At 41.2% G+C, this 26,800-nt stretch overlaps 1 protein-coding gene across 2 annotated transcripts in view; it reads right to left on the reverse strand.

Annotated features, from left to right (window-relative positions):
- Positions 1 to 26,800, reverse strand: part of Fkbp15 (FKBP prolyl isomerase family member 15) — a 56,765-nt gene that overhangs the window by 25,444 nt on the left and 4,521 nt on the right. For both annotated transcript variants that reach the window (XM_059254421.1, XM_059254420.1), the window contains exons 2-17: positions 25,463 to 25,578; positions 24,387 to 24,471; positions 23,349 to 23,418; positions 20,424 to 20,498; positions 20,024 to 20,122; positions 18,350 to 18,499; positions 17,121 to 17,189; positions 15,844 to 15,990; positions 13,106 to 13,248; positions 12,606 to 12,663; positions 10,963 to 11,070; positions 7,862 to 7,964; positions 6,431 to 6,537; positions 4,617 to 4,731; positions 1,500 to 1,609; positions 527 to 634 (exon numbers count right to left, since the gene is read on the reverse strand). In XM_059254421.1, coding sequence (XP_059110404.1) covers positions 527 to 634; positions 1,500 to 1,609; positions 4,617 to 4,731; positions 6,431 to 6,537; positions 7,862 to 7,964; positions 10,963 to 11,070; positions 12,606 to 12,663; positions 13,106 to 13,248; positions 15,844 to 15,990; positions 17,121 to 17,189; positions 18,350 to 18,499; positions 20,024 to 20,122; positions 20,424 to 20,498; positions 23,349 to 23,418; positions 24,387 to 24,471; positions 25,463 to 25,578 — 1,663 coding nt within the window. The remainder of the gene's footprint in view (positions 1 to 526; positions 635 to 1,499; positions 1,610 to 4,616; positions 4,732 to 6,430; positions 6,538 to 7,861; positions 7,965 to 10,962; positions 11,071 to 12,605; positions 12,664 to 13,105; positions 13,249 to 15,843; positions 15,991 to 17,120; positions 17,190 to 18,349; positions 18,500 to 20,023; positions 20,123 to 20,423; positions 20,499 to 23,348; positions 23,419 to 24,386; positions 24,472 to 25,462; positions 25,579 to 26,800) is intronic.

Here is a 26,800-nt window from a genome sequence, read left to right on the forward strand (position 1 = left end):
ACTACATATAGTATAAATCCCAATGCACGTAGAGTACAGTATAATACAGCTTAGTATAATAGAGTATATAGTACAATATAGATGGTTGTGGTTCCAACACGAGATGCCACCTGCATGCTCATGTGTTCCATACTTGATCTCCAGCTTGGGATGGACTGGGGGTGGGGTCCAGTTAAAGGAAGTGGGTTACTGAGGGTGGTCCTTAAGGGTTCCTAGCTAGGTCCCACTTCCTGTTGGCTCTCTGCTCAATGGGACCAGTTGTCTCACCCTCTGCTACCACTCCTACCTGCCATGATAAGCTGTATGCTCCCAAACTAGGAGGCAAAACAAACCCTACTTTCTTAAGAAAAATAACTAATACGACAGTGTAAGTCATAGGAGCAAATTAAGCCATTGGTTTGTCCAACTGCAGTATTCAACACATGTTATCTCTCGGGGCGAGGGACAGATTTTCAAAGGGTAGCACATCTGAGGAGGGAGCATAGACAAGCTCTCCAGGCTGAGCTGTGCTCCCCATTACCCTCACCTGAATGATTCGCTGGATGTTGCTCATAATCATGCTTGTTTCCATTGTGACTGACATGTTAGGAAGAAGCATAGAACTGCCAGAGCTATGCTTCTGTAACTCTTCAACCTGCAAAAGGGAGGTCAGAAAGACTCTGTGAACATGTTTAACTGGAGAAATACAACTCACCCAGGACCAATCACTTTTTAAAGAAAGTTAATAAATTTCTGAGACAATATCTAAATGTAAGCCTGCTTTCTCCTGCTAACTTGATCCCAAAGTAAAAATAACCACCCTTCTAGGTAAATGACTAAGGACTGTGACTATGGGAAACCAAGGAAGAGTTTTCTTATGGCTGTGGCTTCTCCTATTTACATCCTACTTATTGTCTACTTCCTGTCTCCTCCATCCCCTTTTTTTACACTTTTATTTGTTATCTCTTTTTAAAATTTAAAATTGATTTTTTTAGATTTATTTATTTTATTTTATGTGTCTTGAGTGCTTTGCCTACAAGTATATATGTGCACCATGTGTGTGCCTGGTGCATCAGAGACAAGAAGAGGTATCAGATCTCCTGGAACTGTGAGGGCTGGGAATGGAACCTTGGTCCTCTGCAAAAGTACTCTTAATCACTGAACTGTCTCTCCAGCCCTCTATTTATTATTTCTTTATTACAATTTCATACATATAAATAATGTGTCTTTATTATACCCACTCTCTTTTATTAAAATTAGTATTTATTTATTTATTCATATTATTCTATGCATTATTCTGTGTACATATGATATGTGTGAATATAGACATGTACACCTGTGTCACAGCACATGTGCTGAAGTCAGAGCATAATTTGCAGGAAGCAGTTCTCTCTTTCCATGATGAATTTCAGGAATCAAACTCAGATTGCTGGACTTGTTCAGCAAGTGTTTTTACCTGCTGAGCCATCCCTGGCCCAACTGGTCCATTTTCAACAGAGCCTCAGCTCTGACTCAGTCACCTTAGCCATGAGATGATCCATTTTATCAGCCACTTTGCTGACTGCCATTCGAATTTCAGTGTTGTGTTGCCGGGCTTCAGTCATGAGAAAGGACATCATGTCACCTGATCCTAAATAGACATGAAAAGGAACTTATAAACCAGGAAAGAGGAAACCATGCCTGAAAAAGTCAAGGGCAGTTTTAGCAGAGGAAGGAAAGGACCTCTTCCATGTACTAGGAAATGCAGTAGGTGATTTCACACTGTCAGGAGAAGACATAGAAGAGGGAATAGAGACAAAAGGACTCCCAAGCTAATAATAACTAGGTTGTATTTCTGCAAAATGCATCAAGGGCTTGAGTCTGGCCCAAGTGCACACTGGTCCAATTGTATATCCACTTTGGACTACTATAATCCTGGCTCTTACATTGCTTCCCCTTTCACCTAGCTATGTGTCAGGCATTGCACAGGCACCAAGAATACAGTCGTGTAGGCTGGGCAGTGGTGGCGCACGCCTTTAATCCCAGCACTTGGGAGGCAGAGGCAGGTGAATCTCTGTGAGCTCGAGACCAGCCTGGTCTACAAAGCGAGTTCCAGGAAAGGCATAAAGCTACACAAAGAAACCCTGTCTCGAAAAACCAAAAAAAAAAAAAAAAAAAAAAAGAATACAGTCATGAGTAAAACATGGTCCCAGATCTTAGTGGGCTTCAATTTGGAAACTGACATATAGACAAATCATTACAACAGAGTATTTTAAATGCAAGATGGGCATAGCAGCACATGACTGTAACTCATGAGGCATACAGAAGATTCAGAGTTGAAGATCAGCCTGGGCTTCATGAGATACTATCTGAAAAACAACTTTTTAAGGAACAAAAAATAGGCCATGTATAAGGTACAAAAATAGCACCTTAAAAGTAGTACTAACCTTCTGGGGACATTCATACGCACTTGTGTCTACGGGAGCAGTGGATGGAGAGGTGCTGAGCCAGAGGAAATGTCAGGTTGGAGGGATGCAAAAGTGTTTCAAAGATGGAGATGGACAGGGCTCCAGATAAAGGCTGCATTTAGGAAGCCCTTCCCAATGCAGAACTGCAAGTTAGGCTGTTGGATACACTAGTTTCCGCTTGCACTATCTGATGCCAAAGTGATTACCAAGCAAAAGACAGGCTGCACACAATGGCAGAAAACCCACACATCAATCAATATTTCACTTACTTCGTTTACGAAACACATCTATGCTTGCATAAGTGCATAAAATACACACAAAGTTGCCCAAGCAACTATGAGAGATGCTCTCCTATGGGCAGAAGTTTAATGACAGAGAGGACAGTTACCTTTACTTTATCCCATTTCGTATTGTTTGACATTTTTACTAAAGTGAATTACTTTCCTAATTTACAAATTTTAACAAAATAGTTTTCATCTGAGGCACTCAACACCCACAGTAGTCCTCATGCTTCCTCTCAATCCCTCCAGTGTTTGCTCTTTCACCATCTGCTATAGGCTCTAGTCACTTTGACAGAAGAATTAAAAAGGCTGGTAGGAGAGCATGGAGGGAAAAAGACCCAGACCGTGGGTACAAAGGGACTTTGAGGAAGATGCAAATGTTCTAAAAAATGGATTGCTGTGACAGATGCACTGCTGTGGGATAATTCTTTTGTGCATTGGTTTATGGGAGCCCGTTCTCGGGTTCCTCGTGGCTTTACCCAGCAGGTTCTCATAGAGGATGATTAGACCACTGGCCTGAGTGCAGGTGTCTGGGATGCTCTGCACTTGGCTGTGCTGGGGGAGGAGGTCTTTTGTTCCACCCCTTGGCGTCTCTATAAAAACCCTGGGGCAGAGACAGTCGGGGCCGTTGGAATAGGTTCCAGGCCCTCTCGAGGCTATCCTTTATTTTCTATATGTTTATCTCTGCAAGATTCTCCGCAATAAATCCTTCTATCTAATATTTCCTGCTGCTTGCACTCAAGAAAACTCTGGGGAACTGTGGGGGTGGTGGGTAAACGCCCCGCACTGGTTTAATAAAATGCTGATTGGCCAGGAGCCAGGCAGGAAGTATAGGCGGCACAAGCAGACAAGGAGAATTCTGGGAAGGAAAAACAGAACTGAGGAAGAGATGCCAGCCTGCCATCCAGGGAGCAGCATGTAATGACACACAGGTAAAGCCAAAGAAAACGTGGCAACATATAGATTAACAGGAATGGGTTAGTTTAAGTGTAAGAACTAGTCAGTAGTAAGCCTGAGCTAATAGCCGAGCAGTTTTAATTAATATAAGCCTCTGTGTGTTTACTTGGGTCTGAGCGGCTGTGGACCGGGCAGGACACAGGAAAACTTCCAACTACAATGCGCAATTCTGAACTTTTCCTAAAGAAAAAAAAAATGCGCCGGGCGGTGGTGGCGCACGCCTTTAATCCCAGCACTCGGGAGGCAGAGCCAGGCGGATCTCTGTGAGTTCGAGGCCAGCCTGGGCTACCAAGTGAGTTCCAGGAGAGGCGCAAAGCTACACAGAGAAACCCTGTCTCGAAAAACCAAAAAAAAAAAAAAAAAAAAAAAAAAAAAAAAAAAGAAAAAAAAATGCTGGGGTCTGGGGAGATGATCAGCCAGTAAAAGTGCCTTGCTCCATAAGCTCAAGGACCTGAATTTGAATCTCCAGCACCTACCAAAAATAGTAACAAAGGAAGTTGACCATGGTTGTATAGACGTGGAACCCCAGCCCTGGGGGTGGACACAGGTGGATCTTGAAAGCTTCCTGGCTAGGTGGTCTATGCAAAAATGGCAAGATCTCCAGTTCACTGAGAGACCTAGTCTCAAAACAATAAGCTGCAGACCAATAGAGGAAGACATCCAATGTCTTGCTCTGGCCTCCACACATATGTACACAAGTACGCATACCTGCACACTCATATGCATGCACACATATATACATACATAACATGTACTATATATACTATATTTAAACATATTTAAATGAATTATATGGTACATAAATTGCAACTCAACCAAGCTGCTAAAACAAAACAATGAAAAGAAAGAAAGGGTAGAGAGCTGTTGGAGGAAAAATGAAAACAGAATGGGAGGGAGGAGAGCCCAACAAAGGTAGAACAGGGGAGACTGGGAGGAGGAAGTTATTCCCTACCTTGAAAGTGGGGAGCCTGGGACAGTGGTGCTGGGTATAAGGGCCGAACAGGCTGTAGCTGCGAGGTGACTGAGCATGCCTGGGGATATGTGTAGGCTTGCACACCTGCACAGGGCTGACAAAGTGACAAGTTACTTGTTTACATTCCTATGATAGAACAAAGCAGATAAACAGGTAGGAAGCTTGAAGTGATTAAAACTAGAAATGATAAGACCACAGTTAGGCCACTGTCTTTGGGACTTGATGGTACCTGGTCACTCCAGTCCTACCCAGAACCTGAGGAACAGGAATCTTTTTTTTTTTTTTTTTTTTTTTTTTTTTAAAGATTTATTTATTTATTATGTATACAGCATGTATGACTGCAGGCCAGAAGAGGGCACCAGATCTCATTACAGATGGTTGTGAGCCACCATGTGGTTGCTGGGAATTGAACTCAGGACCTCTGAAAGAGCAGTCAGTGCTCTTAACCTCTGAGCCATCTCTCCAGCCCTTGGATCACTACCAGTCCTCTGGCAATATGATTTAATAAAAGTGGGAATTTGTTCTCTACTATCAGGCCTATTTTTAAGAAAAACTTGAAACTAAGCAAACCCTGTTTAGTTTCTCTTGAAGAAAAAAAAAAAAAAAAAGGTATTTTTCAAGATTCCAAACTAAGCCAGCTAGTTTCCTGGATGCCTCTCCCCTGCTAGAATCTTTTTTTTTTAATTTTACAGGCTTTTTAAAATCTGTATGCATGTATGTCTATGCACAAATGTGTGGGGGTTTCTAACCCACCTGATATGGTGGGTTCTTAACAGCTGAGCCATCCACTGCTCAGCCCCTACACTCTGTTTTGTTTGTGTGTTTCCAGACAAGGTTTCATGTAGCTCAGGCTAGCCTCAAAATCACTATAAAGCTAAGGATACCCTTGCATTCTTGATGTTCCTGCTTCCAGCTCCTTAGTGCTGGGATTACAGATGTTTGCCACCACATCCAGTACCCTTGCTAGATCCTGATGCTTATCTGGGTGACTAGAAGCTCTTATTTTTGTGAACCAGAGTATCTCAACTGTGCAAGGAAGATGTTACTGTTTCATGGAGATTTGCTAATGGGCTAAATGAGGTAATACAGTCAAAGCCCCTAAAAACTGGCAAATTAAGTGCCTGGCAAAAGGCAAATGCTCAATAAACATCAGCTATCATTTTGAGGAGAGTTATTCTCTCCCCATAGGAGAACTTGTTTATTTCTAAGGACAATATAACAATCCAAACATTGTTAAATTAAAAAAAAAAATTCTTAGTCCGTGACAGAGGGATTTTCCACTGTGGGAGATTTTCTTCAGTTTTGAGTCTCTGTTCAAAATCACCACGAGGGGCCGGGGCTGGAGAGAGCTCTTGCTATGTTGTGTGCACCAACGGGACCTCGCTGTGTGCCAGGCCCAGGCCTTGAGTAGGTTCTTCGCTTATTCCTGCATTTACTCTTTACAGGAAGTTGTGAACAGACAACTCTGTGTGGTTTAGGGATAAGAAAGGAGTAATTTAGGGAAAGGGAAATCACAAATATTGACTTGGGAAACTGCTGCTGTGTAAAAAGGAGAGAAGGGATCTTCTGTGTTCACACAAGAAGACCAACAGAAATTATATTTCATGACTAAAACCACTTTAAAATAATATTGTTTGTTACCTGAGAGCTGGACGTGGTGGTACACTCCATTAATCTCAGCTCTCAGGAGGCAAGAGGCAAGCAGATCTCTGAGAGTTCGAGGCCAGCCAAGACTACATAGTGAGACCCTGTCTCAAAATAACAAGGAAATTAATTAATTAGGAAAGAGTTACCTGGAAGTTCTGAGCATTCCCAGATACAGCAGAGTGGGAATCAAGAGGCGCAACTTGCATCAAGGTAGCAGAGGGTGTTTGGAACCCAGAAACAGATGGCTGAGGAGCTAGGTGTGATAAACCAAGATATTTCTACTGTTACCGTCCTTGCTTCTTGTGTTAACGCAAAAACACAACTCTCACCTCAAAGAGGATAAAAGATAATTAATTTTGGAGCCAAGCAATCATGACCATGGCTTGGGAACATGGATTTGGGTTACTCCAAATTCCATGTTCAATGTAGTTAACAGTCTCATGAAGTTTTCACAAATCTAGACATTTTTTTAAATACAGTGGTGAAAACATCAGGTGGGTGTGTTCTGAAAAGGCAGGAGGTTTTAGTGTTGGGCCTCAGATGCTATCTGACCACATTCTTAGCTTTTGATTGGTGAAGGCTAATACTCTGTACATTTCAAAGGATTTATCTAATAGTTACAGAGATGTTAGGTCACAACCAAAGAAGGGCAATAAATGGCTATTAAGAATAGGCTGGGGACAGCACGGAGAACTGTCTCCATTTCTGCAAATGAACCCTACAGCTGCCCAGGCCAGACCCAAGGGTATGAGTTGGCCTGTCTCATCATTCACCCCATCTATGATCTGCTGGAGCACATAAAGGGACCTGACCTGCAGACCCAAATCGGCATGATCTCCACAACACAATGTAAAAGACACATAGAATAAATAAATAAATAAATAAATAAATAAATAAATAAATAAATAAATAAGTAAATAAGTAAATAAATAAATAAATAGATTTTTCCAGGTGGCCATTAAAGACACATAGAATAAATAACTGAATGAATGGATGAATGAATAAATAAATGAATGAATGAAATTTTCCAGGTAGCTATTAATGGCCCAAGATAAATTACAACTGGTCTCTGAACCTGTTGGATCTCTGCCTCTACACAACCACTGGCCTCCAGTAAGTTAGCCTTAAGAAGGTTCAATGTCAGGTGGGACCTTTCCAGGAACTCTCCTTCACACTCTTAAGTCTGGACTAGCACCTGACATTCCCATGCTTTAAACTGGACCAGTTTCCCCACTTAATCCCCCAGAGCCGCTCCACAGGCATCCCAGCAACTGATGGAAACAGTGCTCCCTTGTGCATCTGACTCAGAGCCCATCTGCTGACACACGTGCAAATAACACACAGGGAGATGTCTCAAGAGCTGAGCACAGATTTCCAAAAGGGACAATGCAACACAGCAGAAAACACGACGACAGGCTGACTCCATCTGCATCTGAAAGTGTTCTACTAGGACAAACCCAAGTGTTAGTCCCTAACCCAGGCCCCAGCACTAACAAGGCAAGCTAATAATCTAAGGAACACTGAAGAAAAGTTAGATCTGACTCAGGGGCCAAGCCTTACAGAGGTTCCTTTCTTACCCTGTGTGGCCATCTGTGGTAACACTGGAGGGGCTGGCTGAAGAGAAGGCTGGACAGATGGTGTCACCAGGGACTGCCCAGCTCCACGTACAACAGTTGTATCCTGAAAGAGACACAAGGGTTGGTCTCTATGTGTAGGACTTCAGCTGAAGACTGAGGCTGTCCCTCTCTAACTCTGCTTGCAATACAGGATTTCCAAGCAAGAAAGAGGAAGGAAAGGCAGGCAGAAAGGGTATGAGCTGTATGCAGGAAGCATTCAATTATGCAAGAGAGTAAGAGCCCTTCTTCCTATAAACCATACCAAATAATCAAACACAGTTCATCTCTACAGATGTTCTACGCTTTCGATGTTTCATCATGACAGATCTACAGAACGTACCATCAGCTACCTAACTGATCTAACCTGTTCCCATGAAGGGCTTCCTACAAGGAAAGCCAGCATCAACCCAGCCCCACCTCTTCTGCCAAATCATTTCACAGACCCCAGAGCAGCCACAGGAAACTGGACAGAGTGGGATTCACTCCACCTCATTAGCATGCTGGCGTTGATGCTGGCAGTCTAGAACGTTTGCCCGAACTCTTTTGTTGTTGTTTTGTTTTTTTGAGAAAGTTTTTTTGAGTATTTCTATGCAGTTGTGGCTGTCCTGGAACTTGCTATGTGGACCAGATTGGCCTCAAACTCAGAGATCCTCCTGTCTCTGGCCCCCAAGTGCTGAGATTAAAGGTGTGTGCCACCACACCCAGCTGTTTGCTCTCATTCTTAAAATATTTTTTGAAAAAAATCATAAAACCAAAGCTGTAACCCTAAACAAAGCTGCTCCATCTTCGTGCTTCGTGCCAGGGCAGGCAGTCCTGACACACAGTTCATAATCTGCTGTGCTGTGGTTCAAGGTTGTCACTTCTTCGTCATTCCTTAGAGCTCCCCAGCCCCCAGTATTCTCTTCTGGGAAAATCAACCCACTTTTAGATTATTACCAATTCCTAAATCAACTCAAATGTCTACCAAGAGAATAAAGAGAATTATGATAAATGGAAGGCCACTGAATTGCCTTTAAAGCAATATACATTATATATATTACTGATATTAACATAGGCATTTATAATATAACAATAAGTTTAAAAGTTAGTTTATAAAGCAATATATAAAGAAAATGCCTTTTTGTTAAGCATATTCTTTCTTTATAATTTTTAATTATTATGCATAAAGTAACTTAGTTTTAATTATGTTTAAATTTTAATTAATTATATATAAAAAAGTAATTTTTAATGAATTATATTATTCAAATTTCATTTGTAGAAACCAGGAAACAAAAAAAATAGTAAGCTCCATTTAAAATGTTAGAACTTTCCAGGAAACAAATAAAACAATATTATGAAAAATAAACCCTACTTCAGAGCACATTTTATATTTTTTCTCTTCATTTTATATCAAATGAAAAAATTCTCAAAAATCAATCTACCATATATTTCAGTTCATTTGAGAAAGAATTTTTTTATCAGTAACAAGCTAACCATTGAAAAGAGGCCTGGCGGCCTCTTTTAGCCTGGCGGTGGTGGCGCATGCCTTTGAGCCCAGCACTTGGGAGGCAGAGCCAGGTGGATCTCTGTGAGTTCCAGGCCAGCCTGGTCTACAAAATCAAGTTCTAGGACAGCCAGAGCTACAGAGTGAAACCCTGTCTCAAAAAAACAAAGAAAGGTGGAGGCTTGGGGGCTGGAGGCAGGAGGAGGGAAGAGGGGGATCTTTGATTGGTATGTAATTTGAATGAAAAAATTTTCTTAATAAAAAAGAAAGAAAGAAAGAAACGGCTTAAGTTACTTTATATTCTTGTGGACCACAAATTTAGCTCTAAATAAATATAAAATAATCATATTTCTGAAGGATATACCATATTTCTAAAATCTAAAAATGGGAGTGCTTTCATTTGTATATGAGTGTTTATATGTGTTCACGTGTGTATACAGGAGGGAATGTGCACATTTGTACACTTTTGGGCATGTGGAGGTCAGAGGTCAACACTGGGTGTGTTGCATGGTCACTTTTAACCTTAATTCTGAGTCAAGGTCTCCCACCAAACTAGAGCTCACTGGTTGACTGGACTGGTGGACTCTCAGGCCCCAAGGATCCCTCTGTGGGCCCCTCCCCAGATCTAGGATTACAGGCACAAGGCACTGCCCCGGCTCTGATGTGGGTGCTGGAGAGCTGCTTAGGTGCACATAGCAAGCACTTTCCCCACTGAACTACCTCCCCATCCTGGGGATGCTTTCTGAGCACAGTGTCGAAAGCAAAAAGTAAGGGGGATTGTAGATAGGATTTCAACAAAATTCTTGAACTTCTAAATAACGTTTTTAAAACACAGGAAAAAACATCATATATAAAGTCATAAAATGTAACAGTTTGGTATTTAAACAGGTATCATGGGTGAGAAGACCAGTATTTCCCAAACTGATCCAAGCATTCAATTAACAAACATGGATGGAAGCCAGAGTAGTGGCATGTGCCTATGGTCCTATACACTGGGAAGGCAGAGGTAGGAAGTCACTTGAACCCAGGAGTTACGAGCCTAGGCAACATAGTGAGACTCAGTCTCAAAGGAAAAAAAAAAAGAATTGAGTACCCTTAGACACGTAGACATGCATGCAGGCAAAACACTCATATGCATAAAAATAATAAAATTAAAATTTTTAAAGAGTAAAAGAAACTTTTAAAAAGTAGAATAGAGTGCCTGCTGTGGGTTGTACATCTTGTCTGAAGATTGATTTTTTTTTTCTCAACATGAAGCAGATTTATTCATTTCAGACAGGCAGCTAAAGATTATGAGCAATACAGATTCAAGATCCTGGTACATGAACACTAACTAAACCTCTCTAAATGGTCTAGTCTTGTGCCTGATGTGCAGAATTGCTTCTACACAGTCCAGTTCTTGGGTTAGATATGCAGGATTTACCTCCATTTGGGGAAGGCCTAATCACAGTAGAAAGACATGTACCCAGACTGATCTCATGACTCTGGATTAGACACAGGAAAGGAACTTATTTCAACCAAAGAAACACAAGATGGCAGCACCTGTTCTACGCATGTTAATACAGTCAAGGTGACATACTTCTGGCTCTGAGTCATTGGAATCCAGCTGTGGTGGGAGGATGGGCAGCATGGGCTGGCCCATTTTAGCCATCCGAGAGATCAGCTTGGCCTTGACTGTATCAGGACTCTAAAAAGAAGGCACAAACATCACTGTGACTGCAGTTTGTTGCTTTCAAACAGTTCGACCTCTTTGCCTTGTATCAAAACCTTTATCCGTACTATTCCCTATCAGAAGCCGTTTCTTCTAGAAAGCAAGAATTATTTACGATACCAAATACAATGCAAATGCTATATAAATACAGTATTGAGGAAATAATGACAAGAAAGAGGCCTATCTGTGTACATTTAGCTCAGACGCAATCCCTATAGCCCCCTAAAAGAAAGTAAGAATTAAAGATGCCATGCATAGAAGCATATAATTAATAACAACAACAGTCAAAATGAGTCCCTATAGATCTGGAATGGACTGCTTGCATATGCATCACCTCTTTTAAACCAAGTGTCCCCACTGTAAAATGAGAGTGCTAATGCACACTTGGTTTAACTTCCTGAGTTTAGAAAGTTTTTTCCATCAGGACCAATTACTTATGAAGTGTGTCCTGCTGTGGCTGAATGTGCACAGGGCTGGCTCCACCCATCACCTACTGTACCCAGTGGCAGGGAAAGGCCTTTCTTGAACCTGAAGTTCTTTGTCTACCATCTGGTCCCCCTGCTGCACACTCAGAGCCTGCATGGACCAAGCAGGGCAGCAGGAAACTAACTTTTCATCCCTCCTAAAGGCATTCAAGTCCAATTTTTACTGAAATAGCAACTGGTCCTCTCCTCTGACCTTTGGGGAAATAGAAAGTCAATGACCTGCTCAAAGTCAACCAGTAGATGAAGAAGCCTCAGTTCCTCTGAGAGAACAAAAGCACAAGGTGTCTACTCTTTCAGGTAAATGAGTGCTCTCCAATCCCCCTCAGACACACACTTTCTTTGGTGGTGGTGGCAGTTACAGAATTTTGTTCTTTTTGAGATAAAATACACATAACAAAATTATATTAGCATCAATTATAATGTGAACAATGCTTATTAAGCACTTACAATATGTCAGATATAATACTGAAACTCAGTGTGTTCATTTCCTTACGTCAATTTACATACGAAGAAATAAACCTCTTTAGAGAGTAAGCTCTTCAAGGTCACACAGAATAAGCAACAGAGAAAGCCACGGATTAACCTCTGATCCATCCCTGTTGGAATAATGGCATCTCTAGACGGAAGTGCACTTTACTGGAGGGGTTCCCTCCCAACCTCACACCTCTCTCCTGGTAACACCACAGCTCCTGCCCATTGAAAACAACTTCACACAGCTCTGAGCTCAGGGCTTTAAGAGCATCTTTAGTCCTTACAAGAACTGTAAATGGGGGCTGTGAAAATTATCTCCACTGCAACAATAAAGAAACTGAGGATCTGAAAAGTCAGATCCTTTCTCAAGGCCATACCTTTAATTCAGAACTACTGGTGTAAAAGTACAAGCTAATTTCTACTGACGGATTTCCAAGTAGGATAAAATGAATATAGTAATAATTAATTTCTAACCTAAGTCAGTGGCTCTCAAACCATGTACTAAGCACATGAAACCAAGTACTCCAGGGCTTAGGGGTACAGAATCATACTTACTGTATTTACAGTAAGCTGTTCACTGAGAGAGTTAGATTTGGAACGAAGAGCCGGCTCCCTGAAAGCAAAAAAAAAAAAAAAAAAAAAAAAATCTTGAGATACTACAAAATCTATAAACACAAATTAAGCTGGCTTAAAAACCTTGCTTTTATAATATTCAACTGAACAGCTAGAACAGAATTTTAACTCCTCTTTACTTGTATAGTCTTTGAAGGCCACCAAAGTTGAACAATCTTTCATTCAAATTCAGTCTACTTTCTCATGGGCCTGCATTCTGTATTCATGCCCTTTACTCAGCTTTCTTCCAGGGTTCTGCAGATATTCTTATTACCACTTTTACAGACTATTAATCCATTGTCAGAAGAATCTGATGCAGCATTTTCCCATTCCTGATCCTGTTTATTTTTTTTTCAATTACTTAATATTGATTGCAGTTTTAAACTATATATGAGGAGCCATGTTGAAGAATCCTAGAGCTTGCCATGGCCCTAATGTCTTACCCGGATTTGAGAGGCAGTGTTATGGGTGGTGTCACAACAGGGTCACTTGGGAGGCTGTCAGCAGCAGGTACAGGGGAGGGGGCTGCAGAGTCCCGGGAGCTCATACTGTGGCCATCAGAGCCAGAATCTCTAGCAAACTTCACCTGGGGTAGAACAGAATGTACATGCTTACCCTTCAGTACTCTCCTTTATTTATTCTTTAGCACATAAGCTATTGCCTATTCAGTATAGGTAATCAAAAATGCAGAAGAAAAGACAAAGGGAATGGTTAGTTACAATTAGCTACCATTACATCATCTACGTGTATGAACGAGGGCATGTGTGCTTTTACAAACGGGGCTATAGCTTCATAGCTGTTCTGCTTACTTGCTTATACATTAATGTATTTCCATGTCACTAAATATTTATCTTCATTGTTTTCAGTTATTGAAGAATGTGTCTAACTTCTAGGTCATGCTCTTTCCTGCTATAATCTACAAGGTAAAGTCTCCAAAGGATTTTTGAAATGGAAGTTATAAATATACATGCTATTATAAAAAGCTATTTCAAGGCTGGAGAGATGGCTCAGAGGTTAAGAGCACTGGCTGCTCCTCCAGAGGTCCTATGTTCAATTCCCAGCAACCACATAGTAGCTTACAACCATCTGTAATGAGATCTGATGCCCTCTTCTGGCGTGCAGGCAAACATGCAGACAGAACACTGTACACATAATAAATAAATAAATCTTTAAATAAATAAATAAAAACCTATTTCACATAATTAGACGATTTATTTCTATCACAAATAATGCTTTAATGTCTAGCTTTATGTCTAGATCTTTGCAAATAATCTTACATATTTCCTGAGTACAAATTCCTACAAGTTAAATTATTGGATAAAAGGTGTACTCCTGGGCCAGAAAGACTACCCACCAAGCCTGACAGCCTGAATTCAATTCTCAGAACCCACAAGGAGAGAAGTGATTCCTATAAGTTGTCCTCTGACCATCACACATGCACTGTAGCATATGCACATACACACATATGCACACACACATATGTGCACACACAAACTAAATAAGAGTATGCTCATATTTTAAAGACTATTATATAAATCATTAAATTCCCTAAATTCCCTTTATAAAATATGAACCAGCTCATAAGCCATAGCAGTGCATAAACTTTCTCAACATCCTTGACATGCTAGCTGAGAGTTATCATTATCAGCTTTGTCAACTTAATATGCATGTCAGGCTCCAATTTTTTTAAAGATTAATTTATTTATAAATTATGCATAAATGAGTGTGCCTGTATGACTTTATGTGTGGCACTTGCATGCAGTTACCACTGAGGCCTGCAGAGGGCACTGGATCCTCTGGAATTAGAGTTACAGGCAGTTGTGAGCTGCCTGATGTGAGTGCTGGGAACTAAACCCTGGTTCTCTGGAAAAGCAGTAAGTGCTCTTAACTATTGAGCCATCTCTCCAGCCCTCCTTATCTTTTTTAAACTCAAAGTTCTCTTGGCTTTTTGTTTAATCAGCATATAAGATATTAGATACAAGGCATTTTCAAACAAAATATATTTTAGTAGATACTCTCCCCCTCATCTCCCTCATCCCATTCCCCTTCATTCCCCCCTTGCAGTCTCTTTTCCTGTCTCACATATGCTGTTTCTAATTTCTCTCTCTCTCTGAGACAGGGTCTCACTATTAGCTCTGGCTGTCATGGAACTCACTATGCTCACTCTGTAGACCAGGTTGGCCTCAAACACATAGAGATCCATCTGCCTCTGTTTCTCAAATGCTGGGACTAACAGCATATGTCACTATGACTAGCTCTAGTTTCTTGATTACTGGTAAAGTAGAAAACTTTTGCTTATGTTTATAAGTCAGTATTAATAGTTTTGAACTAGTTTGTTATCTATCATTACCTATGATTTCCTGAGGCTCAAAGAAAAACTGAGAGAAACTAGAAGATATTTAAAAATAAAAAAGGCAGCTGGGGACATGTCACTGTAAGAAGATTAGATTTGGCCAGCAGAGAGAAGGGTCTCCCATTAGGAGGGCTACCTCTCTGTTGTGGCAGGCATAACTACTACATAGAGATAGCCATAATATTCATTATTTGTATTGTATTTTATAGTTTATAGTTACCAGCACCATAACATTTAAACCTAATAATAATAAGGCCATTTGAGAGAAGGGATACTATAAACCAACCAAAATTAGTTGCTATTTTAGTATAGAAATTATAGCTATTCAAAGACAGGGTCTCACTGTGTGACCCTGGCTGGTCTGAAACTCATTAGTAGATCAGTTTGGCCACAAACTCACTAAAATCTGACTGCTTCTGCCTCCCAAATGCTGGGACTAAAGATATGCACCACCACACCTGGCTGACAAGATTTTTATACACTAAAAAAAAAGACAAAGACGATGAAATCCAAGTACATTCTCAGAGAAAACCACTCATCATTTCTTCTAAAGCTTTCAGAAATTCCTAGGAATGCATGAACATACATACATATGTCTTCTATGTACACATATATACGTGTATACGTGTATATATATACACATATGTATACAAATACGTATGGTCATTACAAACATGTGCCACCATACCAGCATGTTTGTGTAGGTTCCGGGGACTGAGGGCAAGAACTCTACCAACCTTCTCCCTACCCTGCCATTTCTATTTTTTAAAAGCAATCTATATCTTCAGAATCAGATTTACAAGCACAACACAGGTCAGTTTCACTTACCCGCCTAACTTCTACCTCAAACACCAGGATTGAGTCTGTTGGCTGAGTCCAGCCTATTACTCCTTCAGAGCCAGCAGCACAGGCTGAAGGAATGATAATTAACCGCTTTCCTCCTTTCTTCATGCCCAGTAGTCCATCCTCTAAGCCCTATAGAAACCGGAAGTGGGAAAAAGCTCATCAGACAAAAAGAACGTAAACATACACACAAACACATAAACTTACATACACCACACACACACAGAAACAATAAACAAATGAAAAAAAAAAAGAGAATAAAAGCTGGCACATCTGGAGTTGGGCAAGACATTTAAATGATGGGGGTGGGGCAGAATTATAGTATTAAAAGAGAATCGAAGCTATCACTTATTAAATCACGTTTTTCCAGGTATAGCTATGGTTAAGCATTCCACCTGCTTGTTGAATTCCACCTGCTTGTTGAATCCCATGATTGCTAGCACTGCCTTCACTTCTTAAGTGAGAAAACAGACTTTGGAGGTTCAATAACTGGCTTAGAGATTACACAGTCAGTAGGTGTTAAGCTGATGTTGAACATAAGACCCGTCTAACTTCAAGGAGTATGCCTTAACTATTTAACAGAAAAAGTCTCCAAAGAATTTGGGCAAAACAGACATAGGCAATGCAGTGAAAAAACATTTTGTACATGGATGAATAGACCCAGCACAATGCCCTAACATGCCCAATACCATGACACTGAACATATGTTCAAATGGTCACTGATAAGCAAAATTCACAACTCGAATCCTAGAGCAGTGCTCCTCATGCTACACCCAGTCAAACAGACGAGAATCGGGCATTATGGCAGCTGCTGGGACATAGTGCCACCTCTCCATCAGGCTGTGGGAACAATGGAATAATTTCCTCAGAGCCATAGGAGGAAAAGAAAGGGAGGGTCTAAAAAACAAATGCACTCCTCTTCAGCATAGCTTCTCATAGGTAAACATTTCTCCAATGTCGACAGTGTAGAACACCTTTCCCCTTCCCACTTTTCTTTTGTTTGTTTGTTTGTTTGTTTGTTTTTCGAGACAGGGTTTCTCTGTGTAGCTTGGGAGCCTGTCCTGGAACTCACTCTGTAGCCCAGGCTGGCCTCAAACTCACAGAGATCCGCCTGCCTCTGCCTCCCGAGTACTGGGATTACAGGCGTGCGCCACCACCGCCCAGCCCCTTCCCACTTTTCAAGCAAGCTTTTCCAGACTCTAGAAGACAAGGACAGGTTGAGGATGCTACAACATAAAAGTTAAATTCCAACAGGCTTTTACCTTGACAACTTTTCCTGATCCTAATTTCAGGCGAAGAGGTTTATCTTTGTTAGCAGTAGAGTCAAAAACCTGCCATTTGGTAAAGTAAAGAAAGTCAGTCAATTTCAAAAACAATAACCCTCATGATAATAATCAACTACCGGGGTCAGTACTTCTAAACAGGAAACAGCAGGTATGATGGGCACGTGGCTCCCGAAGAAGCTAAAAGGATGGGACTACATTATGGTTGGAGGTTATCACACCAATACCCCTGGGAACAATGATTTGCCAATCTTGGGAACAGCACACTCTGGCACCATCACATCTATGACACATTTTCAGTAACTGTACTCATTTGGTGCTGATACTGTCTTGCCAGGAAAGCAGGGGAGGATTACTAACCTCCGTGCACAAATGGGGAAAACCACAGGTTTCACAGGTTTGATCCAGGTCAAGCTGGGATACAGCTGGGCCCTGATCTGCGCCCCCACCCTGTTGTTTTGTTGTTGTTGTTTTGTCTTTTGTTTTGTTTGATACAAGCTTTCACTATGTGGTTCTGGCTGGCTTGGAATTCACTATGTAGATCTGGCAGGCCCTGAACTCATAGAAATAGGCCTGCACCTGCCTCCCAAGTGCTGGAATTAAAAACCTGTGCCACCATAGCCCACATATTCACACTTTTTAAGTCATATAGCTCTTTCTGTCACATCCCATTGCTTTTGAGAACTTAACAGTACTAAAAACACAATTCCAACATATTTACAGTGTCTAGTAAAGGAAAATGGTAGCTAGACACAGTGGCATGTGATTTTAATCCCAGAACTCTGGAGAGAGGGCAGAGGCAGAGGCAGGCAGATCTCTGTGATCTCCAGACCAGTTGGGTCTACATAGCAAGTTCCAGGCCATCCAGGGCTACATAGTAAGCCCCTGTCTCTAAAAGAAAAAGAAAGATGGTGAGAAGGTCTAAAAATAAGATCTATTTCTTAAAGCTACATTCAAGTTTGAAACTGGCAGGGAGGACAAGACATACGCATCAATTATCCTTAGGAAACTGTCCCCCTAGATATGAGATGGGGTATGGGGTCACTGAGCACATTTACACAGAAGTACTTCATGAATGTGTTTTGTGAAGACTGATTCAGTCTCAGCAAAGGTTTCTACTGATCAGTAGCCACAGTTCACTTTCCATGTGCACATGGAAAGCCACGTGCCACTTACACAGAAAGAACTTGGAGAGTACACTGTCTTACCTGGCCCAGCATCTGATTCTGAAGGAGCCAGCCTGTATAGGCTACTTCCAAAGAATCTCCAGTATCTACAGCAGGACCCTCTGCTGCAACCAGGTCCTGACACAGCACTGAATCCAAGGAAGAACTGCTATTGCATTTGGCCACACACACCTGCAAGGTCAAATCAGAGCACCATAAGCTTGGTTTAAGCTTCATAAGTACCCATCCCATCACCGCTAATATTCTTTCTCAAACAGCTACATCTACTAACAAACAGATTACAAGTGTAGACGTAAGCCATTCCAAAGTCAGTAATCTGGCCAGGAATCTAGGTGCCTAACAAGACAGCACTGGAGTCAGAATGTCTGGGTACAGAGCCAGGCATTGCCACTTCTTAACTCTGACCTTCAGCAAATAACTTAATCTCCATAGATTTACCCGATCCCACTTGCAAAATGAAGAAGAGCTTTGCAAATCTTATATGTGGCTATGGAAATTAGACAGGCCAATTCAAACAGAGTGCTTAGCAATGCACCTAGGAAATAACAGTAAGTAAACAAAGGCTCTGACCTCATGATCTAATAACCACCTCCCAAAGACCCAACCTCCTACTACCATTACCTTAGTGATTAGATTTCAATAATGTGACCTCCTAGGGAAAGGTACATTCAAACCATAGCAGACAACATCCATAGTACAAGCTTCTATTTTCATGAGGTAGGAAGATAAAATATAGAAACTATAGAACTCTTGAAGGAATACACATACTTACACTTACTATACACATAAAGAGGCAATGTAATGTGTTAATATGTGTTACTCTGGGTAGTAAAGTTACGAATGTGTGTGTGCTACATGCTTGTGTGTGGGTACATGTGTGTGTGTATACATATGTGTAGAGGCCAAAGGATTAAAGTGCAGAGATTATAAGTACTCACTACCACTCTTGGCTTTCTCTTTATCACACAGTTCTGGGGATCGGACTCAAGGCCTCACGTTTACATGACAGACACTTCACCAACTAGCTCTTAAATGATTGTTTTAGATGTTTTTCTGCAATGAGCTTATAAAATTTTAAGTCTTTTGATATACTACTTTTACAGGTTTCATGTATCTTTAAGAAAATTGTGTAACAAAAAAGGTAGGGATTTTTGCATCTGTATGTGTGTGTGGTGTATGTGTATGTGTGTTCACATGTATGGGCACATGGATATGAGGCTGTGTGTGTCTGGAGGCCAGAGGCTAAGGCTAGGTGTCTTCTTTGATTGCTGTATTTACTGAGCCAGCGTCTCTGGCTGAACCCAGAGCTCCCTGATTCTGTTAGTCTAACCGGCCAGTTTGTCCTGGGAATCCATCTCTGTCACACCTGTCCAGCACTTATTTGAGTGCTAGGGATGTGAACTCTGGTCCTTACACTTGTACAGCAACAAGTGTTTTAACACGGGACCATCTCTCCAGCCCAGCAAAAAAAGTGTTTAATCAAATAAGCTTACATTTCCCCATTTTTCCCTTTAAATATTTCCTCAGGCAATTTCAATAAGAACGTCTATTCTTTTCCTGAAACACAGCAAGCTTAGTGGGTTCTTTACCTTGTCATTAATAACACAGAGCAGTTATGGTTTTGCCATAACTTAAATAAGGAAGACTCCAAACAAGTGCTCTGGCTTTGCACAGGAAAGAGTAAGAAGACGTCACCTGTTTATTGAACGCCACAGCAGCCTTCTCTGACTCAAACATGATAGACCAGTTTTGTCTCTGGTCATCATAAAAGGTGCTGTAGTTATTGGACCGAACCTGGGAGGACAAAAAAGTCTGGGTAATTCAAGCAGAGCAGCACGTGGGTAAATCTCACTGTCTCAGCTCCCAGAGGAGGACTGAGGACTGGTTCAGGGACTCAGGCAGTAAACAGGAAACCCCCCCCCCCCACACACACACACACAAGTCCACTTTCCCAAAAGGAACCAGGAGACCTTTCTGAAGGGCTGCTTACTGGTGTCTAGGCCTGAGCAGAGGATCTTTTTCTATCAGGAATGTTCAGGCCCATCCTTCCCACAAACCTAATGGGGATAGAAATTCCAGTAGGAGGGACTCTTACCATTAGCTCAAAGTTCAGATGAATTGTAGCAACAGTCACTGGCTGCTGCTGACTGATGTAAAGAAGAATCCTATACTGTAGTCAAACACAATGGACAGAAAAAGAAAACAGGATCATCAGTAAGACATGAGGCTATGCTTCCTACAGCTACAAATCTCAAAACCGTTCAGTCTGTGAAATAGGATTTTTCACTGGCCATTTACCTCTTTTCATTCTGGCTGCACTCTTTAACTGTAATTAACAATAGCTTTATTTTCTTGGCATTTCCATTCATATGAGGGGTAAATAAGGGATAGTGGCTGAATGCTTTACAGAAAATGCAAGCCAGATTTGGTGGTGCATGCCTGTAACCCCAGCTCTTTGGAGGCTGAGGCAGGAGGATTGCCATGAGTTTGAGTTCAACATGAGCTACAGAATGAAATCTTGTCTCAAAAAACACCAACCAACCAACAACAACAAAAATCTTTTAAATTTGAGAGGGAAAAAAATCACATAAATCATACATGTACAGCTCAGTGAATTTTCACACGTATATGTGCCCACGTGGCAACCAGTCAGATTGAGAAAAGACCATTGTTTCCTACATCCTAATAGCTCCCCTGCCCCTTCCCATCAATAATCTCTCCCTACTCCAGGGAACCACTACTATGACTCAGTCATAGACCAATTTCACTATAGTTAAATTACTATGTCTTATAGATCTTGATTTTTGTCCTGCCTTTTTCATTTAATGTAGACTAAGCCCTGTCACTTAATGTACCAGTACTTGGTTCTCTATTGTCCATTACTATTATTCTATATGAATATAACACAACCTGTTTACTCACTCTCCTAGTCATGGCTATTCAAGCTGTGTCCAGTTTGAAACCATATGGATAGTGCATCTATGAACTTTCTCCATGTCTTATAGAGGACGTGGACATGTACCTCCTTCTACCTAATGAACTTCCTTTCAAATTTCCCATAGTAACAATCTACTGACAATAGATTCTCCCAACTTTTGTTTGTCTGCAAATTTATTTTGTCCTCATTTCTTACGGGCATTTTTCTTGGCATAGAATTATACACAGGGGGTCAGCATTCTAGCACAGGGCTACAGCTGTACTTAGAAAGGTCATGGGTAAGAAAAACCAGGGATGAACTTTGAGGGTACTGAGCTAATAAAGCAAGTCAATCACAAAAAGATAAATGTCACATGACTTCACTTACATGAGGTATCTGGAACAGGTAAATTCACAGAGACAGCAGATTAGAGGTTATGGAGGAGTAAGGGTAGGGGAGATGGAGGGTTACCACTTAACGGATCGTTTCTGTTTGAGATTACAAAAAAAAAATGGGACTAGTAGTGATGAGTACTTAATACTGTAAATGTAATTAAAGCCTCTGGATTGGGGCTGGAGAGACAGGTCAGCAGTTAAGAGCACTGATTATTCTTCCAGAGGACCTGAGTTCAAGTCCCAGCACCCACATGGTGGCTCATAACTCCAGTTCCAGGGGATCCTATACCCTCTTCTGGCCTCTTTTGGCACTAGGCACATAAGTGGTACACACACAGACAGACATGTAGGCAAACCACCCATATACATTATATAAATAATTATAAAATAAATTAATTAAAAAATAAAACAAAATAGCCACTGGACTGTGTACTTAAAATGTTAAACTGCAAAATTTTATATATAAAAAAAATGTCACAGTTGGCCTCTATGTGCCTGGATTCCAGTTCTGTAGATTTAAACCTTTCTGGTTATCAAGCATAGTGATGTGCCACAGCTAGAGTTCTAAGATCCAAATTGTAATCTCTAACGAATTAATAGGTCTAGATAATAGTCATCAAGCAGCTGCTAAAACACAAAACAAGAGACAGCCAGACATCATTTGCTTCCTGATGGGAGGATGGAAGATTTGAGGGACACAGGGACCAACTGCAATGGGTAACCTCACTAGATGTTGATTCAAATGGATGTACAAGAAGAAAAACAATACAGGAACAAGGAAATTTGAACACTTCCTGGTAGTGACTGAGATTAAGATGTACTGTTTACTTCTTTAGGTGTGATAATTACCTGACAGTTTTGTTTTTAAGTATCTCGTCTCTTAGAATTATATACTAAAGCATTTACCACTGAAATTGTATATTGAGATCTGTTCAAAATAACCTGAGTGTGAAAAGAAAGGTGAGGGTGTGATCACAGACGAAAGACTTAATAACCCTAGCAAGAGCTTAGTACTAATACTTATGGCTGCATATTTGAGCCCCGCTGATTTGTGTTTCAAATTTCCCATACCTGTTTTTGTGTGTCTTACAGTGCTGTCCATTGTATCAGTCACCATGGGCAACTAATCTTAGCTTTGTGCTGAGAGTGGCAGAGCAGCAGGAACCCGTGTTCTCTGGGCCTCTGAAATGCTAGAATTGATGTTCAGCTCAATAATGTCTAACTCAATGTTCTGGAGCGGTATTTGAGCTGGATGTACCAACTCAAAGAAGTCAGGCTTAGGGGCCTTTAGTGACATCCACGACACTTCACCCTGACTAATCAACTGTTCAACCTTGTTTTCAGACTTGCAAAGGATAAATATCAGTCATTAACAGAGGCATAAAGATGGAATGTGCTGACAGTTCAATGAATGATCATTAACTACCCAACAAAGAACATCCTTAACAGTGTACTCCAAAGCTTTCCAGCTCTGGCACTAGAACCATCACAAATGAAACGTCTGAAGCAAACATTCTGAGCAGCTGCACCTGCTTTAATGCCTAACAGTATACAAACTGAGGCCATTTACTGAATCCTACACACTCAGACTTATCACTAGTAGCCACTGTTATCCTGACACACGAGCCAGATCAGGCAGATAAAAACCAGACTCCTGGTACTAACAATACTTGGGATGTGGCACATGAATTGATGTGGGGCTTCTCACCTCTCTGGTTGTGTGGTTCCCCAGGACAGCAGCTCCGAATTTGCCCTGCTTTGCATATTGACCGTTTATGCTATTAAAGCAAGAAAATAACAGATATCAGGACCTCTATAAACCATCAAGAGACAGCACTGTTTGGATACAGCTAGGCATCTGGCCTCTAGAAGAGGTCAGAGGCAGACAGTTTTTAATCTAAAGCTCTTCTGCAACTTCTTTTTCTTTGAGACAGGCTCTCATTGGTATAACTCTGGCTGGTCTGGAACTCACAGAGATCCTGCAGTCTCTGCCTCTCAAGTGCTGCGATTAAAGATGAGTGTCACCACACCCAGCTCCAACTTCTTTATTCCTCAGTCATTGTTATTAGTTGTTTTTTGCTCTTAGCTCTTTGGGGGCCCGCCACCCATCTCCCAAATAAATCACACACAGAGGCTTATTCGTAATTATAAATACCCGCCCTTAGCTTGGCTTGTTTCTTGTCAGCTTTCCTTAACTTTAAATTATCCCATCTATCTTTTGCCTCTGGGCTTTTCCTTTTCTATTCCTGTATACCTTTCTTTGTTTCTTACTCCATGGCTTGCTGTGTAGCTGGGTGGCTGGCCCCTGGAGTCCTCCTCCTTCTCTGACTACTTTTTTTCCCAGATTTCTACTTCTATATATTCTCTCTGCCTGCCAGCCCTGCCTATCCTTTCTCCTGCTTTGATATTGGCCATTCAGTTCATTATTAGACCATCAGATGTTTTAGATAGCCATAGTAACACAGCTTCACAGAGTTAAATAAATGCAACATAAACAAAAGTAACACATCTTAAAATGATATCCTACAACAAATCATCTATTATCCACAGTACTCCTAAGAACTTAAGAAGCTGCTGTGGAGGGCCCAAACATTAACAGCACAGACAAGATAATGTTATTTAAGGCCCTGTCTAGGCAAGGACTGAGGAACGAGGCTGCAATGAGCATGGGCTTCTGAGAAAGGACAGGAACTGCATCCTACACTTCCCTACCCTTTGTACAGAGCTTTGTCTCCCAACGACTTACTATCGATATGCGTGCACTGCAGTTGCAAACAGTACTGACGAAGTGCCTGTGGTGGTTGTTGCTGGTTTTGGTGCTGTCTGATTTCCTGAAGATGAAGAAAACAAAGGTGTCATTCATTTTTTTGATTTTCACCTCAAAACTATCCTCAAAATTCCACTTCATACTTTCTGGTTGGTGTAACAATGCTTTCATTACCACTCTCCTCATTGGATCCAGAAAGAGCTCCACAACCTTGTCTGGTGGTAAGGAAACAGGCTCTAAGTGAGAGCTTTACATAATGACAACAGATGATGCTAGACTCACTCCAGCCCCAACACCATACACCACAGACAAATTTTATGGCTAGATAAGAAGTATTGTCTAGAAAACAGGGCCATACTACAGTGTTCTTTTCTCTTTTCAATGCTCAGACAACTAGGGTATATAAAAATAAAGCTATTTCCCTCTTCTAGTACAGGAAATTTAGGGTGATAGTGTGGATGAAAGTTCCTGGAAGGAACCCCACCTAACACTGAATCTCCTACAAGTCTGATGAACTGACCAGAAGGCCAGTGATCGGGCTGAGATAAGAAGGTTTGCAGGTTCAGAGCCTAATTACAACCTATCCTGGGTTGTCTTCAGCCCCCTCAGGAGCCCTCTCTTGCCTACTCATGTGTCTAATCTAACATCCTGGTGACTAACAGATAGAGCCTTTTGGAATGTATTAACTTAAAAGAATACTAGCTTCCACCAACCAAAAGGCTAAGAATGTCATCAGATAGCATCTGAGGCCTACAGCAGAGATTTTCTCAGTTTGTTTTATCCTCATGGCTCCACCAATGTATATGAAAAAAACTTTGATTTGTGTTTTTCTTTGTTCTGTTCCCATAAAACTTCACCCATATTTAAAGTAGTTTCCTCATCCAGTTAGTCCAGTATAGGAACTCCCCACAGATATGCCCAGAGTTGGTCCCTTAAGTGATTCTAGATACTACCAAGTTGACAACCAATATTAACCATCATAGCATGTCACTTCCAAAGACAGTTAGCCATCCAACCAACCCATTACAACACAATCCTAATGCCTCTTAACTTACCTGTGGCCACTATTCCCTGGCCTTTCTTAGGCTGCTTTGGGGCTGTGTACTGGAAGAATTCATTTCCATGGCCCGTAGTTGCTTGATCCAATCCAAAAAGAGAAGCCAGCCTGGCACTGTTAGTGAAAAATGAAAATAAAATTTCATCTGACATATCCCAAACTTTTAATCACTTTAAATGCTGCTGCCTGTGATCTTAAATATCTCTGATGGTGTAGCTCACCACTCAGTAACAGCAGTAGCAGCTGAGGCTCTCTGAAATCAAGACAGTATTTGTGATTTGAAATCAGTAGCTGACCCAAGTTCTATCTGATTGTATTTCCTAGAGAGTTCCCAAATGCATCCCCCACTTCCCTACCTCCATTTATGCTGCCATCACCTCTGTATAGGTTTTTTTCAAGACGGGGTTTCTCCCTGTAGTTTTGGTGCCTGTCCTGGATCTCGCTCTGTAGACCAGGCTGGCCTCGAACTCACAGAGATCCGCCTGGCTATGCCTCGAGAGTGCTGGGATTAAAGGTGTGTGCTACTGCCACCTGGCCACCTCTGTATAGTTTTAATAACTGCAATAATCTCCTAATTCACCCCCCCCACCTACGTCTTACACAGTTCTCTCTCTCCCCAGACCTACTCCAGTACTGGGGATTGACCATAGGGCCTTGAACATGCCAGGCAAGTGCTCTCCCACCGAGCTATATCCATCACCATCACCCTTTTTTATGTTACTTTACTTTATGATGGAGTCTTACTAAAGGGCCAGGTTGACCTTGATCTTTCAGTCCTCCTGTGTAGCTGGGATTACAGGCATGTACCACCAGACCCAACTCTTATCTACTTCTTATACATTCTACACACTGCATCTACATGATTATTCTTGATGACTCTTCAATATTAGTAAGATACAGACTTGGAACTTAGGTCACCAAGATGGCTCAGTGGGTAAAGGTGCTTGTCGCTAATCTTGATGACTGACATGAGCTCAATCTACAGAAAGCAGGTGGTGAAAGGAGAGAAACAATTCCTACAAGTTACCCCTGACCTCCATACTCATGCTATGACACACATGTGTGCCTGTACCCATGCATCTACACATACACACTATAAATAAGTAACAAATAAATGTAAAAAATTTTTCTTTTTTTAATCCAAGCTCTACAAGATGAAGATGGTTTTAGAAAACCCTTCAAGACTTCATCTCCTTACTTCCGAAGCTTCATACTTAGTCATTTCTTTCTTATCTCCAACTGTGTGCTACAGCTACTATAAGGAACTTTCAGCTTCTTTTCTTTTTAAAGATTTTATATGTAGCCCTGGCTATGCTAGAAATCATGGTTTTACCTG

This window comes from Peromyscus eremicus, chromosome 2 (genome assembly GCF_949786415.1).
Source record: "Peromyscus eremicus chromosome 2, PerEre_H2_v1, whole genome shotgun sequence".
Lineage (NCBI taxonomy): Eukaryota > Metazoa > Chordata > Mammalia > Rodentia > Cricetidae > Peromyscus > Peromyscus eremicus.